Source organism: Hirundo rustica, chromosome 1 (assembly GCF_015227805.2).
Source record: "Hirundo rustica isolate bHirRus1 chromosome 1, bHirRus1.pri.v3, whole genome shotgun sequence".
Taxonomy (NCBI): Eukaryota; Metazoa; Chordata; class Aves; order Passeriformes; family Hirundinidae; genus Hirundo; species Hirundo rustica.
Window position 1 is genome coordinate 212,367 of NC_053450.1, and position 19,806 is coordinate 232,172.

Sequence of the window (19,806 nt, forward strand, 5' to 3'; positions counted from 1 at the left end):
AGCCCTCCCTGACACACATCAAACAATCAAAACCTCCCAAACACCAACTCATTAAAGCTGCTGCCAAGGTCAGATGGACACAGCCTCAAGAGCAGGACATGACACTGCAGAGGCAGGGGAAGAAAACACTTCCCAACTCATGGCTCAGCAGGCTGGGCCAGCCAGGAGCTGATGCCCGCAAAATGCCCCAAGGCCATGGAATGAGGCTGTCCTGCCCCTCCACAACCAGCATAAAAGCCGGCCCAGAGCCTCTCTCCCTCACACACTTCTCCTCACACCTTCTCCTCCTGCTCCTTCTGACCAGGTAAGCCTCAAAGCCCTGACCCTCCTGCACCCTTAGACCCTCTCTTCCTGCACTCTCAAGCCCCAGCCTCAGCAGCCCTCACAACTCCCCACAACACCAGAACAGCCTCCACACTCTCCCTCTCTCTCCTGTATCACTGCCTCTCAACCCCCCACTTCGGGGCCCTGTCTCATCCTGCTGTCTTCCAGGACCCTCCACACCACACCCATGGCCTGCTACGACATCTGCCGTCCCTGCGGACCCACCCCGCTGGCCAACAGCTGCAACGAGCCCTGTGCCCTGCAATGCCAGGATTCCCGTGTCATCATCGACCCTTCCCCTGTGCTGGTGACCCTGCCAGGACCCATCATGACCTCCTTCCCCCAGAACACCGCTGTCGGATCCACCTCCTCGGCTGCTGTGGGCACTGAACTCAATGCCCAGGGACAGCCCATCTCGGGTGGATTTGGCTTTGGCTACGGCCTTGGCTATGGCCGTGGATTTGGCTATGGCCTGGGAGGCCTGGGCTGCTACGGCAGAAGGGGTGGCTACAACTGCTAAGGGCCCTCAAAAGCATCCATGACTCCACCAGCTTGGGGTTCTGGCAAAAGCTCCAGCAAGCAAAGCACCTTGGATGATGCGTTTCATACTTCCTCTTCACAATGGAACTCTTCAACATCTTTCTTCTGATTTTTAATTCTTTTACCTCAATAAAGTTTTCCTGCATCACATCCTGACATGTCTCCTCATCTTTGCAGTCTCCAATGTCTCACATCCCCACCTCACACTGTGCCAGAGAGAGCATTCAGGTGAACGGGAAAGGGGCACAACACATTTCATAGCAATTATGTCACCACCACTGAAGGGATCAGGAGGACCTTCCAGAACGTGGCAGAAGCCCATCACCTGGCACACCAAAGGCTTCTGACACATCAATGATGTCCTGAACACAGGTCTGGTAGAGTGCCTCCGTGGCAGCACACACTTGACAAACTCTCTTGCCAGCGGAACGCTCCAACCCTCTCAGCAGAGTCACAAAACCTTCCACTTGGGCCGCAACTCTGGGCTGCAAGTACTTCATTCCCCTCTGCCCAACAAAGACTAACAAGTGCAGGATTTCCAGAAACATGGATCACCAGGACAGAGACTCCACCACCTCCTCCCATCTCTATCCACCCACACATGGAAAAATTCTTCTCTTCTTTGCTCATACAATTCCATCTGTTTTCACTCGTGTCCTTGCCCTCTTTTCTGCATGGTTGCACTACGGTCAATAAATGGACTCCCTCAACTTCATTCCATGCCAACAGGGATTTTCATACATTGATGACATCCCGCTCTCCATCCTTGTCTCCTGGGAATCCCAGCTCTCCCAGCCTCTCCTCTAGGACAGATTGTCCAGCCCTTTCCATATCTGGGTTGTCCTGTGTTTTTGTGAATTAAATTTCCCTAATAGGAAACTAAACCACTGCTAAGGAAACTTAAGTCCATTCCCTCTTCTGAATGGCTTGGTGAAAGGGAGACAAGACTCCAATTTTAAACAATTTCTATTAAGATGATTCCTGAGAGCAATAAGGTCAATCCAGTTCTTTTTAAACTTGAACACCCCTGGTTCCCTCAACTTCTCCTCAATTCTTCTCCTTATCCTCCAGCAGTTTTCTTTTCCATGTGTCACTCAGAGCCCAGCACTGTGAACCCACACTGTGACCAAGCTGGGCACAGTTGAGACAACTCCTATGGATCCACCAACACTGGACTTTGGGGAGCTTGGGTGACCTTCATAGATCTCAGGAGCTCCTTTCCCATCTCCATTGGAAAGGCCTGGCATATAGACTGGGCAGGAGAGAGGGAGCCAAGGGAGGCAGGGAGTGAATGCACTGGAAGGAGCAGCTCCTCAGCCCCACAACACCTGCAAAGCCCAGAGCAGCCTGCCATGGCGGGGAGGGAAAGGGGCCCCACTTCACAGCACACACAAAAACGACAGCACACCAGTATCACAGGGTGACAGCAGTGGTGACACCCCACCTCTCCCAAGCTTGGGTAATGTCTTCACCCCAACCTGACATGCACCAGCAGCACCAGTCTTTAACCTCTGATAATCCCATTGAAAAGCTGCCACCAAGGTCAGATGGACACAGATTCATCAGAAGGGCATGGAATCACAGAATTCTAAAAACAAACACCTGCACCATGACAAGGAAAGAAAGATGATGTTGCTGTCCAGAGCTAGGAATTAGTGGCTTTTGTTTACAAAATGAACGTGATGTTAAGTCTTAAAGGATACAAACTTTGAAACCATATGACCTTCATGTGGAATAAGACAACTGATGTCACAGACCTGCCTGGGCACCCATTTCTTCTTTGTTTAAAGTGTTTCTTAATGAGCTCAAGGAATACAATTTAAATGACAGAGTTAGGTATCATGTGCAGTTGAGAATTCCAAAAGCGCCATAACATTGGAACAAGTTCAGCCTGAACAGCCTCTCTTGTTCCAGCTGTTCTCTATTCATCACATTCAAGACAAGGCCATGAGCTCTCTTTCATCCATCAGGGGCTCCCAGGCACTGTGACCTGGCCAAGTTATTGCAGAGTGAACTCCACAGGACACCAGCAGCTCACTCTGCACTCCTGGGTGCAGCACAATGATTGATGGACATCCAGTGGCATAGAAGAGAGTCCCAGCCATCACAAGGCACCCACAAACCACAGCACACGAGTGCCACAAAATGACAACACGGATGAGACTGCAAATCTCCAGGGCCCTGGTTGCTTATTCAGCCCTCCCTTGAACACATTTAATAATACACCCAAATACCAACTCTCTATTGAATGTGGCAGCCAAGACCAGATGGATGCGGAAAAAAGACCTCGACATGGAATTGAAAAATGTGGAAAGAAAAACACTCCCCACTCTCTGACTCAGCAGGCGAGGCCAGCAAAGAACTTCAGCCTGCAAAATGCCCCAAGGCCATGGGACAAGGCTGTCCCACCTCTCCAGGACGAGTATAAAAGCCGGGCCAGAGCCTCTCTCCCTCACACACTTCTCCTCACACACTTCTTCTGCTGCTCCTGCTGACCAGGTAAGCCTCAAACCCCTGATCCGCCCGCACCCCTGGCCCATCTCTTCTAGCACACTCAGCCCCAAACTCAGCAGCCCTCTTGCCTCCCCACAACACCAGAACAGTATCCACACTCTCCCTCTCTCTCCTGCATCACGACCCCTCACACCCCCAATCCCCAGCCTGCCTCACCCTCCTCTCTTCCAGGACCCTCCACACCACACCCATGGCCTGCTCCAACATCTGCCAGCCCTGCGGACCCACCCCGCTGGCCAACAGCTGCAACGAGCCCTGTGCCCTGCAGTGCCAGGATTCCCGTGTCATCATCGACCCTTCCCCTGTGCTGGTGACCCTGCCAGGACCCATCATGACCTCCTTCCCCCAGAACACCGCCGTCGGATCCACCTCCTCGGCTGCTGTGGGCACTGAACTCAGTGTCCAGGGACAGCCCATCTCGGGTGGATTTGGCTTTGGCTACGGCCTTGGCTATGGCCGTGGATTTGGCTATGGCCTGGGAGGCCTGGGCTGCTACGGCAGAAGGGGCGGCTACAACTGCTGAGGGCCCTCAGCACCACTCCTGACATCACCAGCTCAGGGAATTGGCAACAACTCCTGCAAGCCAAGCAACTCTGCTGATGGTTGCTGTACTTCTACCTCACACTGGATCCTTTCAAATACTTTCCCCTGTCTCTTCATTTCTTCTTGCCTCAATAAAGTTTTCCTGCATCAAAGCCTGACATGTCTCTTCATCTTTGTGAATTCCAATGGTCTCACCTGCCCACCCAACACAGTGCTGGCAATAAACAGGTCATTGGTAGGAATGGAATAAGGTCTCATCACCCGTCTTAGCAAATCCATCATGACCTGTAACAATCAAGACTGACATGGGAAGCAGGGATTGAGGGGAGACTCAAGTCCATCACCAACTACACCAAAGCCTTTGACACAACAAATGTCTCCTGCTCATGGCTTTCTCCATGTCTCTCTGTGCCAGAACACACTTGAGAAACTCTCTTCCCAGCAGGACTCCATAACCCTCCCTCCAAAAATAGCAACAACATCATCCAATTAGGCAGGAACACTTGAGAGCAGTTACTTCATTGTCTCCCGCTCCATCACAGTCAGTAAGAGCCGGATTTGCAGGACCTGGGACAGTTCAGGCTTGGCTCTCCAGCGGATGTCCATCAACAGTCAGAGTTTCAGGCTTGGCCCAATGGATCCAGCTCCTGGCCTGCAGCACTGGGGACTTGCAGCCATAAGAACTTTGGGACACTGACCACAAGCTTCTGGGTCCAGCTCTTCCACTTTTCTCAGGCATCCATGGTGGGCACAGACACAACTTGGGTTTGCCTGGTTGTTTTTAAGGATCTTTCAATGCTCACCACCAACCACCCTCCAACACTCATTCAGACAATCACAAGTGGCCTCAGCCCTCCACACTCAGTGTAAGTAAAGGATTACATCACCCTGTTGATCAAAATCATCAGAGCAAGATGGGCACCAAGATCTCCACAGAGCACAGTGACCAGGAAAAGTCAGGTCTAGTGTCAGGCTTAGACAGGTGGGATCAAGATGGGGAGCAATGGAATGGGAGGGAAGGAGTAACAGCTCCAGCACAGCTGCAAATCCCAGAGCAGCCTGACAGGGCTGGGAGGGAATGGGGACCCTCTTCACAACACACCCACACACCACAGCACACGAGAGAGTGCCACAGGGTGATTTCACTGGTGACACCACACCTCTCCTATATTTTGGTTGTTTATTGTTCCCTGCCTAACACCAAGCTTCCATGCAAACCCTCACACGTACCAGCTTTTACTTCATAGCTACAGTCAAGGTTAGATGGACAAGGTCTCAAAAGGAGGACATGGAATCATAGAATTTAGTGCAGAAATGTCCATACTATGACAAAGAAGGAAAGAGGAGCATGCTGACCATCAGGCAGTAATTATGGGGTTTTGCTAAGGGGAACATAGTATTAAGACTTAAGGGATATAAGACAGGAAACGTTAGAGCTTGAATGTGGAATAGCAGAATTGAAGTAACAGACCAGCCATAGTTAAAAAAAGGCATTGAACATAATTTCTGGATTTCTTGTCTGATTTTAATGATGATAAATCTTAGAAAACCCAGTTCATTGTCACGTAATTTTCTGAATTCCAAACAGATCATAAAAACTAAACAAATCCATCATGACCCGTACCGGCTTTTCCAGTTTCTGTCTCTTGATCTCATTCAAGACACAAAGGGATGAGCCCAGTCTTCACAAAGTACCCTCAAACCACACCACACGAATGCCACAAAATGACCTCACTGAGGACCTCACAGCTGTCCTGGGCTCTGGTTGTTTATTCAGCCCTCCCTGGCACACATCAAACAACCAAAACCTGCCAAACACCAACTCATTAAAGTGGCTGGCAAGGTCAGATGGACACAGGCTCAAGAGCAGGACATGACACTGCAGAGGCAGTGGAAGAAAACACTTCCCAACTCATGACTCAGCAGGCTGGGCCAGCCAGGAGCTCATTCCCGCAAAAGGGCCCAAGGCCATGGGATGAGGCAGTCCTGCCCCTCCACAACCAGCATAAAAGCCGGCCCAGAGCCTCTCTCCCTCACACACTTCTCCTCACACCTTCTCCTCCTGCTCCTTCTGACCAGGTAAGCCTCAAAGCCCTGACCCTCCTGCACCCTTGGACCCTCTCTTCCTGCACTCTCAAGCCCCAGCCTCAGCAGCCCTCACAACTCCCCACAACACCAGAACAGCCTCCACACTCTCCCTCTGCCTCCTGTATCACTGCCTCAAACCCCCACTTCGGGGCCCTGTCTCACCCTCCTCTCTTCCAGGACCCTCCACACCACACCCATGGCCTGCTACGACATCTGCCGTCCTTGTGGACCCACCCCGCTGGCCAACAGCTGCAACGAGCCCTGTGCCCTGCAGTGCCAGGATTCCCGTGTCATCATCGACCCTTCCCCAGTGCTGGTGACCCTGCCAGGACCCATCATGACCTCCTTCCCCCAGAACACCGCCGTCGGATCCACCTCCTCGGCTGCTGTGGGCACTGAACTCAGTGTCCAGGGACAGCCCATCTCGGGTGGATTTGGTGGCTTTGGCTACGGCTTTGGCTATGGCCGTGGATTTGGCTATGGCCTGGGAGGCCTGGGCTGCTACGGCAGAAGGGGCGGCTACAACTGCTGAGGGTCCTCAAAACCATCCATGACACCACCAGCTTGGGGTTCTGGCAAAAGCCCCAGTAATCAAAGCACCTTGGCTGATGGTTTTCATACTTGCTCTTCACAAGGGATCTCTTCAACATCTTTCTTCTGATTTTTAATTCTTTTGCCTCAATAAAGTTTTCCTGCATCACATCCTGACATGTCTCCTCATCTTTGCAGTCTCCAATGTCTCACATCCCCACCTCACACTGTGCCAGAGAGAGCATTCAGGTGAACGGGAAAGGGGCACAACACATTTCATAGCAATTATGTCACCATCACTAAAGGGATCAGGAGGACCTTCCAGAACGTGGCAGAAGCCCATCACCTGGCACACCAAAGGCTTCTGACCCATCAATGATCTCCTGAGCACAGGTCTGGTAGAGTGTCTCTCAAGTGGCAGCACACACTTGACAAACTCTCTTGCCAGCAGAACGCTCCAACCCTCTCAGCAGAGTCACAAAACCTTCCACTTGGGCAGCAACTCTGGGCTGCAAGTGCTTCATTCCCCTCTGCCCAAGAAAGACTAACAAGTGCAGGATTTCCAGAAACATGGGATCCCAGGACAGAGACTCCACCACATCCTCCCATCTCTATCCACCCACACATGGAAAAATTCTTCTCTTCTTTGCTCATACAATTCCATCTGTTTTCACTCGTGTCCTTGCCCTCTTTTCTGCATGGCTGCACTACTGTGAATAAATGGACTCCCTCCACTTCATTCCATGCCAACAGGGATTTTCATACATTGATGACATCCAGCTCTCCATCCTTGTCTCCTGGGAATCCCAGCTCTCCCAGCCTCTCCTCTAGGACAGATTCTCCAGCCCTTTCCCTGTCTTGGTTGTCCTGTGTTTTTGTGAATTAAATTTCCCTAATAGGAAACTAAACCACTGCTAAGGAAACTTAAGTCCATTTCCTCTTCTGAATGGCTTGGTGAAACGGAGACAAGACTTCAATTTTAAACAATTCCTATTAGGACGATTCCAGAGAGCAATAATGTCGATCCTCTACTTCTGAAACTTGAACATCCCTGGTTCCTTCAGCTTCTCCTCATCTGTTTCGTTCTCTTTATCCTCCAGCTGTTTTCTTTTCCATGTGTCACCCAGAGCCCAGCACTGTGAACCCACACTGTGACCAAGCTGGGCACAGCTGAGACAACTGCTATGGATCCACCAACACTGGACTTTGGGGAGCTTGGGTGACCTTCATAGATCTCAGGAGCTGCTTTCCCATCTCCCTTGGAAAGGCCTGGCATATAGACTGGGCAGGAGAGAGGGAGCCAAGGGAGGCAGGGAGTGAATGCACTGGAAGGAGCAGCTCCTCAGCCCCACAACACCTGCAAAGCCCAGAGCAGCCTGGCATGGCGGGGAGGGAAAGGGGCCCCACTTCACAGCACACACAAAAACGACAGCACACCAGTATCACAGGGTGACAGCAGTGGTGACACCCCACCTCTCCCAAGCTTGGGTAATGTCTTCACCCCAACCTGACATGCACCAGCAGCACCAGTCTTTAACCTCTGATAACCCCATTGAAAAGCTGCCACCAAGGTCAGATGGACATAGATTCATCAGAAGGGCATGGAATCACGGAATTCTAAAAACAAACAAAACACCTGCACCATGACAAGGAAAGAAAGATGATGTTGCTGACCAGAGCTAGGAGCTAGTGGGTTTTGTTTACAAAATGAACGTGATGTTAAGTCTTAAAAAATACAAACATTGAAACCATATGACCTTAATGTGGAATAAGACAAGTGATGTCACAGACCTGCCTGGGCATCCTTTTCTTCTTTCTTTAATGGGTTTCTTAATGAGCTCAAGGAATACAATTTAAATGACAGAGTTAGGTATCATGTGCAGTTGAGAATTCCAAAAGCACCATAACATTGGAACAAGTTCAGCCTGAACAGCCTCTCTTGTTCCAGCCGTTATCCCTTCATCACATTCAAGACAAGGCCATGAGCTCTCTTTCATCCATCAGGGGCTCCCAGGCACTGTGACCTGGCCAAGTTATTGCAGAGTGACCTCCACAGGACACCTGCAGCTCGCTCTGCACTCCTGGGTGCAGCACAATGATTGATGGACATCCAGCGGCATAGAAGAGAGTCCCAGCCATCACAAGGCTCCCACAAACCACAGCACACGAGTGCCACAAAATGACAACACGGATGACACTGCAAATCTCCAGGGCCCTGGTTGCTTATTCAGCCCTCCCTTGAACACATTTAATAATACACCCAAATACCAACCCGCTATTGAATGTGGCAGCCAAGACCAGATGGATGCGAAAAAAAGAGCTGGACATGGAATTGCTGAGTGGTGGGAAGAAAAACACTCCCCACATCGTGACTCAGCAGGCTGGGCCAGCAAAGAACTTCAGCCTGCAAAATGCCCCATGGCCATGGGATGAGGCTGTCCCGCCCCTCTAGGACCAGCATAAAAGCCGGCCCAGAGCCTCTCTCCCTCACACACTTCTCATCACACCTTCTCCTCCTTCTTCTGCTGACCAGGTAAGCCTCAAAGCCGTGATCCTCCTGCACCCCTGGCCCCTCTCTTATAGCATGCTCAGCTCCAGCTGCTGCAGCCCTCACAACTCCCCAATGACCCACAACAGCCTCCACACTCTCCCTCTCTCTCTTGTAACACTGCCCTTCACACCCCAACTCCCTAGCCTGCCTCAACCCTCCTCTCTTCCAGGACCTTCCACACCACACCCATGGCCTGCTCCAACATCTGCCGTCCCTGTGGACCCACCCCGCTGGCCAACAGCTGCAACGAGCCCTGTGCCCTGCAGTGCCAGGATTCCCGTGTCATCATCGACCCTTCCCCTGTGCTGGTGACCCTGCCAGGACCCATCATGACCTCCTTCCCCCAGAACACCGCCGTCGGATCCACCTCCTCAGCTGCTGTGGGCACTGAACTCAATGCCCAGGGACAGCCCATCTCGGGTGGATTTGGCTTTGGCTACGGCCTTGGCTATGGCCGTGGGTTTGGCTATGGCCTGGGAGGCCTGGGCTGCTACGGCAGAAGGGGCGGCTACAACTGCTGAGGGCTCTCAGCACCACCCCTGACACCACCAGCTCGGGGAATTGGCAACAACTCCTGCAAGCCAAGCAACTCTGCTGATGGTTGATGTACTTCTACCTCACACTGGATACTTTCAAATACTTTCCCCTGTCTCTTCATTTCTTCTTGTCTCAATAAAGTTTTCCTGCATCAAAACCTGACATGTCTCCTCATCTTTGTGAATTCCAATGGTCTCACCTCCCCACCCAACACAGTGCTGGCAATAAACAGGTCATTGGTAGGAATGGAATAAGGTCTCATCACCCGTCTTAGCAAATCCATCATGACCTGTAACAATCGAGACTGACATGGGAAGCAGGGATTGAGGGGAGACTCAAGTCCATCACCAACTACACCAAAGCCTTTGACACCACAAATGTCTCCTGCTCGTGGCTTTCTCCATGTCTCTGTGTGCCAGAACACACTTGAGAAACTCTCTTCCCAGCAGGACTCCATAACCCTCCCCCCAAAAATAGCAACAACATCATCCAATTAGGCAGGAACACTTGAGAGCAGTTACTTCATTGTCTTCCGCTCCATCACAGTCAGTAAGAGCCGGATTTACAGGACCTGGAACAGTTCAGGCTTGGCTCTCCAGCGGATGTCCAGCAACAGTCAGAGTTTCAGGCTTGGCCCAACGGATCCAACTCTTGGCCTACAGCACTGGGGACTTGTTGCCATCGGGATTTTGGGGCACTGACCACAAGTCTCCTGGTCTAGCCTTTCATTCATTTCTCAGGCATCCATGGTGGGCACAGACACAACTTGGGTTTGCCTGAGATGCTTTTCAGAATCACGCAATGCTCACTGCCAACAACCCTCCAAACACTCATTCAGACAATCACAAGTGGCCTCAGCCCTCCACACTCAGTGTAAGTAAAGGATTACATCACCCTGTTGATCAAAATCATCAGAGCAAGATGGGCACCAAGATCTCCACAGAGCACAGTGACCAGGAAAAGTCAGGTCTAGTGTCAGGCTTAGACAGGTGGGATCAAGGCGGGGAGCAAGGGAATGGGAGGGAAGAGGAAAAAGCTCCAGCACAGCTGCAAATGCCAGAGCAGCCTGACAGGGCTGGGAGGGAATGGGGACCCTCTTCACAACACACCCACACACCACAGAACACACGAGAGAGTGCCACAGGGTGATTTCACTGGTGACACCACACCTCTCCTATATTTTGGTTGTTTATTGTTCCCAGCCTAACACCAAGCTTCCACGCAAACCCTCACACGTACCAGCTTTTGCTTCATAGCTAAAGTCAAGGTTAGATGGACAAGGTCTCAAAAGGAGGACATGGAATCAGAATTTAGTGCAGAAATGCCCATATCATGACAAAGAAGGAAAGAGGAGCACGCTGACCATCATGCAGTAATTATGGGGTTTTGCTAAGGGGAACATAGTATTAAGACTTAAGGGATGTAAGACAGGAAACGTTAGAGCTTGAATGTGGAATAACAGAATTGAAGTAACAGACCGGCCATGATTAAAAAAAGGCATTGAACACCATTTCTGGATGTTTTTCCTGAGTTTAATGATGCTAAATCTTAGAAAACCCAGTTCATCGTCACGTAATTTTCGGAATTCCAAACAGATCATAAAAACTAAACAAATCCATCATGACCCGTACCTGCTTTTCCAGTTTCTGTCTCTTGATCTCATTCAAGACACAAAGGGATGAGCCCAGTCTTCACAAAGTACCCTCAAACCACACCACACGAATGTCAAAAAATGACCTCACTGAGGACATCACACGCGTCCTGGGCTCTGGTTGTTTATTCAGCCCTCCCTGGCACACATCAAACAACCAAAACCTGCCAAACACCAACTCATTAAAGCTGCTGCCAAGGTCAGATGGACACAGGCTCAAGAGCAGGACATGACACTGCAGAGGCAGTGGAAGAAAACACTTCCCAACTCATGGCTCAGCAGGCTGGGCCAGCCAGGAGCTGATGCCCGCAAAAGGGCCCAAGGCCATGGGATGAGGCTGTCCTGCCCCTCCACAACCAGCATAAAAGCCGGCCCAGAGCATCTCTCCCTCACACACTTCTCCTCACACACTTCTCCTCCTTCTCCTGCTGACCAGGTAAGCCTCAAAGCCCTGATCCTCCTGCACCCTTAGACCCTCTCTTCCTGCACTCTCAAGCCCCAGCTGCAGCAGCCCTCACAACTCCCCACAACACCAGAACAGTCTCCACACTCTCCCTCTCTCTCCTGTATCACTGCCCCTCAAACCCCCACTTTGGGGCCCTGTCTCATCCTGCTCTCTTCCAGGACCCTCCACACCACACCCATGGCCTGCTCCAACATCTGCCGTCCCTGCGGACCTACCCCGCTGGCCAACAGCTGCAACGAGCCCTGTGCCCTGCAATGCCAGGATTCCCGTGTCATCATCGACCCTTCCCCTGTGCTGATCACCCTGCCAGGACCCATCATGACCTCCTTCCCCCAGAACACCGCCGTCGGATCCACCTCCTCGGCTGCTGTGGGCACTGAACTCAGTGCCCAGGGACAGCCCATCTCGGGTGGATTCGGCTTTGGCCTTGGCTATGGCCTGGGAGGCCTGGGCTGCTACGGCAGAAGGGGCGGCTACAACTGTTGAGGGCTCTCAGCACCACTCCTGACCCCACCAGCTTGGGGTTCTGGCAAAAGCTCCAGCAAGCAAAGCACCTTGGCTGATGGTGTTTCTTCTTGCTCTTCACAAAGGATCTCTTCAACATCTTTCTTCTGCTTTTTAATTTTTTTGCCTCAATAAAGTTTTCCTGCATCACATCCTGACATGTCTCCTCATCTTTGCAGTCTCCAATGTCTCACATCCCCACCTCACACTGTGCCAGAGAGAGCATTCAGGTGAACGGGAAAGGGGCACAACACATTTCATAGCAATTATGTCACCATCACTAAAGGGATCAGGAGAACCTTCCAGAATGTGTCAGAAGCCCATCACCTGGCACACCAAAGGCTTCTGACACATCAATGGTCTCCTGAGCACAGGTCTGGTAGAGTGTCTCTCAAGTGGCAGCACACACTTGACAAACTCTCTTGCCAGCAGAACGCTCCAACCCTCTCAGCAGAGTCACAAAACCTTCCACTTGGGCAGCAACTCTGGGCTGCAAGTGATTCATTCCCCTCTGCCCAAGAAAGACTAACAAGTGCAGGATTGCCAGAACCATGGAATCCCAGGACAGAGGCTCCACCACCTCCTCCCATCTCTATCCACTCACACATGGAAAAATTCTTCCCTTCTTTGCCCATGCAATTCCATCTGTTTTCACTCATGTCCTTGCCCTCTTTTCTGCATGGTTGCACTACTGTGAATAACTGGACTCCCTCGACTTCATTCCATGCCAACAGGGATTTTCATACATTGATGACATCCAGCTCTCCATCCTTGTCTCCTGGGAATCCCAGCTCTCCCAGCCTCTCCTCTAGGACAGATTCTCCAGCCCTTTCCCTGTCTTGGTTGTCCTATGTTTTAGTGAATTACATTTCCCTAATAGGAAACTAAACCACTGCTAGGCAAACTTAAGTCCATTTCCTCTTCTGAATGGCTTGGTGAAACGGAGACAGGACTCCAATTTTAAACCATTTCTACTAAGATGATTCCAGAAAGCAATAAGGTCAATCCAGTTCTTTTTAAACTTGAACACCCCTGGTTCCCTCAACTTCTCCTCAACTCTTCTCCTTATCCTCCAGCAGTTTTCTTTTCCATTGTCACCCAGAGCCCAGCACTGTGAACCCACTCTGTGGCCATGCTGGGCACAGCTGAGACAACTGCTATGGATCCACCAGCACTGGACTTTGGTGAACTTGGGTGACCTTCATAGATCTCAGGAGCTGCTTTCCCATCTCCCTTGGAAAGGCCTGGCATATAGACTGGGCAGGAGAGAGGGAGCCAAGGGAGGCAGGGAGTGAATGCACTGGAAGGAGCAGCTCCTCAGCCCCACAACACCTGCAAAGCCCAGAGCAGCCTGGCATGGCGGGGAGGGAAAGGGGCCCCACTTCACAGCACACACAAAAACGACAGCACACCAGTATCACAGGGTGACAGCAGTGGTGACACCCCACCTCTCCCAAGCTTGGGTAATGTCTTCACCCCAACCTGACATGCACCAGCAGCACCAGTCTTTAACCTCTGATAACCCCATTGAAAAGCTGCCACCAAGGTCAGATGGACATAGATTCATCAGAAGGGCATGGAATCACGGAATTCTAAAAACAAACAAAACACCTGCACCATGACAAGGAAAGAAAGATGATGTTGCTGACCAGAGCTAGGAGCTAGTGGGTTTTGTTTACAAAATGAACGTGATGTTAAGTCTTAAAAAATACAAACATTGAAACCATATGACCTTAATGTGGAATAAGACAAGTGATGTCACAGACCTGCCTGGGCATCCTTTTCTTCTTTCTTTAATGGGTTTCTTAATGAGCTCAAGGAATACAATTTAAATGACAGAGTTAGGTATCATGTGCAGTTGAGAATTCCAAAAGCACCATAACATTGGAACAAGTTCAGCCTGAACAGCCTCTCTTGTTCCAGCCGTTATCCCTTCATCACATTCAAGACAAGGCCATGAGCTCTCTTTCATCCATCAGGGGCTCCCAGGCACTGTGACCTGGCCAAGTTATTGCAGAGTGACCTCCACAGGACACCTGCAGCTCGCTCTGCACTCCTGGGTGCAGCACAATGATTGATGGACATCCAGCGGCATAGAAGAGAGTCCCAGCCATCACAAGGCTCCCACAAACCACAGCACACGAGTGCCACAAAATGACAACACGGATGACACTGCAAATCTCCAGGGCCCTGGTTGCTTATTCAGCCCTCCCTTGAACACATTTAATAATACACCCAAATACCAACCCGCTATTGAATGTGGCAGCCAAGACCAGATGGATGCGAAAAAAAGAGCTGGACATGGAATTGCTGAGTGGTGGGAAGAAAAACACTCCCCACATCGTGACTCAGCAGGCTGGGCCAGCAAAGAACTTCAGCCTGCAAAATGCCCCATGGCCATGGGATGAGGCTGTCCCGCCCCTCTAGGACCAGCATAAAAGCCGGCCCAGAGCCTCTCTCCCTCACACACTTCTCATCACACCTTCTCCTCCTTCTTCTGCTGACCAGGTAAGCCTCAAAGCCGTGATCCTCCTGCACCCCTGGCCCCTCTCTTATAGCATGCTCAGCTCCAGCTGCTGCAGCCCTCACAACTCCCCAATGACCCACAACAGCCTCCACACTCTCCCTCTCTCTCTTGTAACACTGCCCTTCACACCCCAACTCCCTAGCCTGCCTCAACCCTCCTCTCTTCCAGGACCTTCCACACCACACCCATGGCCTGCTCCAACATCTGCCGTCCCTGTGGACCCACCCCGCTGGCCAACAGCTGCAACGAGCCCTGTGCCCTGCAGTGCCAGGATTCCCGTGTCATCATCGACCCTTCCCCTGTGCTGGTGACCCTGCCAGGACCCATCATGACCTCCTTCCCCCAGAACACCGCCGTCGGATCCACCTCCTCAGCTGCTGTGGGCACTGAACTCAATGCCCAGGGACAGCCCATCTCGGGTGGATTTGGCTTTGGCCTTGGCTACGGCCTTGGCTATGGCCGTGGGTTTGGCTATGGCCTGGGAGGCCTGGGCTGCTACGGCAGAAGGGGCGGCTACAACTGCTGAGGGCTCTCAGCACCACCCCTGACACCACCAGCTCGGGGAATTGGCAACAACTCCTGCAAGCCAAGCAACTCTGCTGATGGTTGATGTACTTCTACCTCACACTGGATACTTTCAAATACTTTCCCCTGTCTCTTCATTTCTTCTTGTCTCAATAAAGTTTTCCTGCATCAAAACCTGACATGTCTCCTCATCTTTGGGAATTCAAATGGTCTCACCTCCCCACCCAACACAGTGCTGGCAATTAACAGGTCATTGGTAGGAATGGAATAAGGTCTCATCACCCGTCTTAGCAAATCCATCATGACCTGTAACAATCGAGACTGACATGGGAAGCAGGGATTGAGGGGAGACTCAAGTCCATCACCAACTACACCAAAGCCTTTGACACCACAAATGTCTCCTGCTCGTGGCTTTCTCCATGTCTCTGTGTGCCAGAACACACTTGAGAAACTCTCTTCCCAGCAGGACTCCATAACCCTCCCCCCAAAAATAGCAACAACATCATCCAGTTCGGCAGGAACACTTGAGAGCAGTTACTTCATTGTCTTCCGCTTGATCATAGCCAGTAAGAGCCGGATTTGCAGGACCTGGGACAGTTCAGGCTTGGCTCTCCAGCGGATGTCCAGCACCAGTCAGAGTTTCAGGCTTGGCCCAACGGATCCAACTACCGGCCTACAGCACTGGGGACTTGTTGCCATCTGGATTTTCGGGCACTGACCACAAGTCTCCTGGTCTAGCATTTCATACCTTTCTCAGGTATCCACGGTGGGCACAGACACAACCTGGGTTTACCTGAGTTGCTTTTGAGAACCACGCAATGCTCAGTGCTAACAACCCTCCAAACACTCATTCAGACAATCACAAGTGGCCTCAGCCCTCCACACTCAGTGTAAGTAAAGGATTACATCACCCTGGAGACCAAAATCATCAGAGTAAGATGGGCACCAAGATCTCCACAGAACACAGTGACGAGGAAAAGTCAGGTCTAGTGTCAGGCTTAGACAGGTGGGAGCAAGGTGGGGAGCAAGGGAATGGGAGGGAAGAGGCAACAGCTCCAGCACAGCTGCAAATCCCAGAGCAGCCTGACAGGGCTGGGAGGGAATGGGGACCCTCTTCACAACACACCCACACACCACAGCACACGAGAGAGTGCCACAGGGTGATTTCACTGGTGACACCACACCTCTCCTATATTTTGGTTGTTTATTGTTCCCAGCCTAACACCAAGCTTCCACACAAACCCTCACACGTACCAGCTTTTGCTTCATAGCTACAGTCAAGGTTAGATGGACAAGGCCTCAAAAGGAGGACATGGAATCATAGAATTTAATGCAGAAATACACATATCATGACAAAGAAGGAAAGAGGAGCACGCTGACCATCAGGCAGTAATTATGGGGTTTTGCTAAGGGGAACATAGTATTAAAATGTAAGGGATATAAGATAGGAAACGTTAGAGCTTGAATGTGGAATAACAGAATTGAAGTAACAGACCAGCTATGATTAAAAAAAGGCATTGAACATCATTTCTGGATTTCTTGTCTGATTTTAATGATGATAAATCTTAGAAAACCCAGTTCATTGTCACGTAATTTTCTGAATTCCAAACAGATCATAAAAACTAAACAAATCCATCATGACCCGTACCTGCTTTTCCAGTTTCTGTCTCTTGATCTCATTCAAGACACAAAGGGATGAGCCCAGTCTTCACAAAGTACCCTCAAACCACACCACACGAATGCCACAAAATGACCTCACTGAGGACATCACACCCGTCCTGGGCTCTGGTTGTTTATTCAGCCCTCCCTGGCACACATCAAACAACCAAAACCTGCCAAACACCAACTCATTAAAGCTGCTGCCAAGGTCAGATGGACACAGCCTCAAGAGCAGGACATGACACTGCAGAGGCAGGGGAAGAAAACACTTCCCAACTCATGACTCAGCAGACTGGGCCAGCCAGGAGCTCATTCCCGCAAAATGTCCCAAGGCCATGGGATGAGGCTGTCCTGCCCCTCTAGGACCAAAATAAAAGCCGGTCCAGAGCCTCTCTCCCTCACACACTTCTCATCACACCTTCTCCTCCTGCTCCTTCTGACCAGGTAAGCCTCAAAGCCCTGACCCTCCTGCACCCTTGGACCCTCTCTTCCTGCACTCTCAAGCCCCAGCCTCAGCAGCCCTCACAACTCCCCACAACACCAGAACAGCCTCCACACTCTCCCTCTGCCTCCTGTATCACTGCCTCAAACCCCCACTTCGGGGCCCTGTCTCACCCTCCTCTCTTCCAGGACCCTCCACACCACACCCATGGCCTGCTCCAACATCTGCCGTCCCTGTGGACCCACCCCGCTGGCCAACAGCTGCAACGAGCCCTGTGCCCTGCAGTGCCAGGATTCCCGTGTCATCATCGACCCTTCCCCTGTGCTGGTGACCCTGCCAGGACCCATCATGACCTCCTTCCCCCAGAACACCGCCGTCGGATCCACCTCCTCGGCTGCTGTGGGCACTGAACTCAGTGCCCAGGGACAGCCCATCTCGGGTGGATTTGGCTTTGGCTACGGCCTTGGCTATGGCCGTGGGTTTGGCTATGGCCTGGGAGGCCTGGGCTGCTACGGCAGAAGGGGCGGCTACAACTGCTGAGGGCTCTCAGCACCACTCCTGACACCACCAGCTCAGGGAATTGGCAACAACTCCTGCAAGCCAAGCAACTCTGCTGATGGTTGCTGTACTTCTACCTCACACTGGATACTTTCAAATACTTTCCCCTGTCTCTTCATTTCTTCTTGCCTCAATAAAGTTTTCCTGCATCAAAACCTGACATGTCTCTTCATCTTTGTGAATTCCAATGGTCTCACCTCCCCACCCAACACAGTGCTGGCAATTAACAGGTCATTAATAGGAATGGAATAAGGTCTCATCACCCGTCTTAGCAAATCCATCATGACCTGTAACAATCAAGACTGACATGGGAAGCAGGGATTGAGGGGAGACTCAAGTCCATCACCAACTACACCAAAGCCTTTGACACAACAAATGTCTCCTGCTCGTGGCTTTCCCCATGTCTCTGTGTGCCAGAACACACTTGAGAAACTCTCTTCCCAGCAGGACTCCCTAACCCTCCCCCCAAAAATAGCAACAACATCATCCAACTAGGCAGGAACACTTGAGAGCAGTTACTTCATTGTCTCCCGCTTGATCACAGTCAGTAAGAGCCGGATTTGCAGGACCTGGGACAGTTCAGGCTTGGATCTCCAGTAGATGTCCAGCAACAGTCAGAGTTTCAGGCTTGGCCCAACGGATCCAGCTCTTGGCCTGCAGCACTGGGGACTTGCAGCCGTAAGAAATTTGGGACACTTACCACAAGCTTCTGGGTCCAGCTCTTCCACTTTCCTCAGGCATCCATGGTGGGCACAGACACAACTTGGGTTTGCCTGGTTGTTTTGAAGGATCTTTCAATGCTCACCACCAACCACCCTCCAAATACTCATTCAGATAATCACAAGTGGCCTCAGCCCTCCACACTCAGTGTAAGTAAAGGATTACATCACCCTGTTGATCAATATCATCAGAGCAAGATGGGCACCAAGATCTCCACAGAGCACAGTGACCAGGAAAAGTCAGGTCTAGTGTCAGGCTTAGACAGGTGGAATCAAGGTGGGGAGCAAGGGAATGTGAGGGAAGGAGCAACAGCTCCAGCGCAGCTGCAAATCCCAGAGCAGCCTGACAGGGCTTGGAGGGAATGGGGACCCTCTTCACAACACACCCACACACCACAGCACACGAGTGAGTGCCACAGAGTGATTTCACTGGTGACACCACACCTCTCCTATATTTTGGTTGTTTATTGTTCCCAGCCTAACACCAAGCTTCCACGCAAGCCCTCACACGTACCAGCTTTTGCTTCATAGCTACAGTCAAGGTTAGATGGACAAGGCCTCAAAAGGAGGACATGGAATCATAGAATTTAGTGCAGAAATGTCCATACTATGACAAAGAAGGAAAGAGGAGCACGCTGACCATCAGGCAGTAATTATTGGGTTTTGCCAAGGGGAACATAGTATTAAGACTTAAGGGATATAAGACAGGAAACGTTAGAGCTTGAATGTGGAATAACAGAATTGAAGTCACAGACCAGCCATGATTAAAAAAAGGCATTGAACATCATTTCTGGATTTCTTGTCTGATTTTAATGATGCTAAATCTTAGAAAACCCAGTTCATTGTCACGTAATTTTCGGAATTCCAAACAGATCATAAAAACTAAACAAATCCATCATGACCAGTATCTGCTTTTCCAGTTTCTGTCTCTTGATCTCATTCAAGACACAAACGGATGAGCCCAGTCTTCACAAGGTACCCTCAAACCACACCACACGAATGCCACAAAATGACCTCACTGAGGACCTCACAGCTGTCCTGGGCTCTGGTTGTTTATTCAGCCCTCCATGACACACATCAAACAACCAAAACCTGCCAAACACCAACTCATTAAAGCTGCTGCCAAG

At 51.0% G+C, this 19,806-nt stretch overlaps 7 protein-coding genes across 7 annotated transcripts; all 7 read left to right on the forward strand.

Annotated features, from left to right (window-relative positions):
- The first annotated feature begins 511 nt into the window (after positions 1-511).
- LOC120749510 (feather beta keratin-like) lies at positions 512-844 on the forward strand. The gene has a single exon (XM_040056977.2). The coding sequence runs from the start codon at positions 512-514 to the stop codon at positions 842-844; it is 333 nt and encodes a 110-aa protein (XP_039912911.1).
- Positions 845-3,568: 2,724 nt separating this feature from the next.
- On the forward strand, positions 3,569-3,901 carry LOC120749538 (feather beta keratin-like). The gene has a single exon (XM_040057041.1). The coding sequence runs from the start codon at positions 3,569-3,571 to the stop codon at positions 3,899-3,901; it is 333 nt and encodes a 110-aa protein (XP_039912975.1).
- A 2,304-nt stretch (positions 3,902-6,205) lies between these two features.
- LOC120749446 (feather beta keratin-like) lies at positions 6,206-6,541 on the forward strand. The gene has a single exon (XM_040056863.2). It carries the CDS (start codon positions 6,206-6,208, stop codon positions 6,539-6,541), a length of 336 nt encoding a protein of 111 aa, XP_039912797.1.
- Positions 6,542-9,279: 2,738 nt separating this feature from the next.
- LOC120749531 (feather beta keratin-like) lies at positions 9,280-9,612 on the forward strand. Its single transcript, XM_040057029.1, has one exon. The coding sequence runs from the start codon at positions 9,280-9,282 to the stop codon at positions 9,610-9,612; it is 333 nt and encodes a 110-aa protein (XP_039912963.1).
- Positions 9,613-11,922: 2,310 nt separating this feature from the next.
- Positions 11,923-12,231, forward strand: LOC120749567 (feather beta keratin-like). The gene has a single exon (XM_040057092.1). The coding sequence runs from the start codon at positions 11,923-11,925 to the stop codon at positions 12,229-12,231; it is 309 nt and encodes a 102-aa protein (XP_039913026.1).
- A 2,732-nt stretch (positions 12,232-14,963) lies between these two features.
- On the forward strand, positions 14,964-15,302 carry LOC120749367 (feather beta keratin-like). The gene has a single exon (XM_040056715.1). It carries the CDS (start codon positions 14,964-14,966, stop codon positions 15,300-15,302), a length of 339 nt encoding a protein of 112 aa, XP_039912649.1.
- Positions 15,303-17,609: 2,307 nt separating this feature from the next.
- LOC120749523 (feather beta keratin-like) lies at positions 17,610-17,942 on the forward strand. The gene has a single exon (XM_040057019.1). It carries the CDS (start codon positions 17,610-17,612, stop codon positions 17,940-17,942), a length of 333 nt encoding a protein of 110 aa, XP_039912953.1.
- The last annotated feature ends 1,864 nt before the right edge of the window (positions 17,943-19,806 follow it).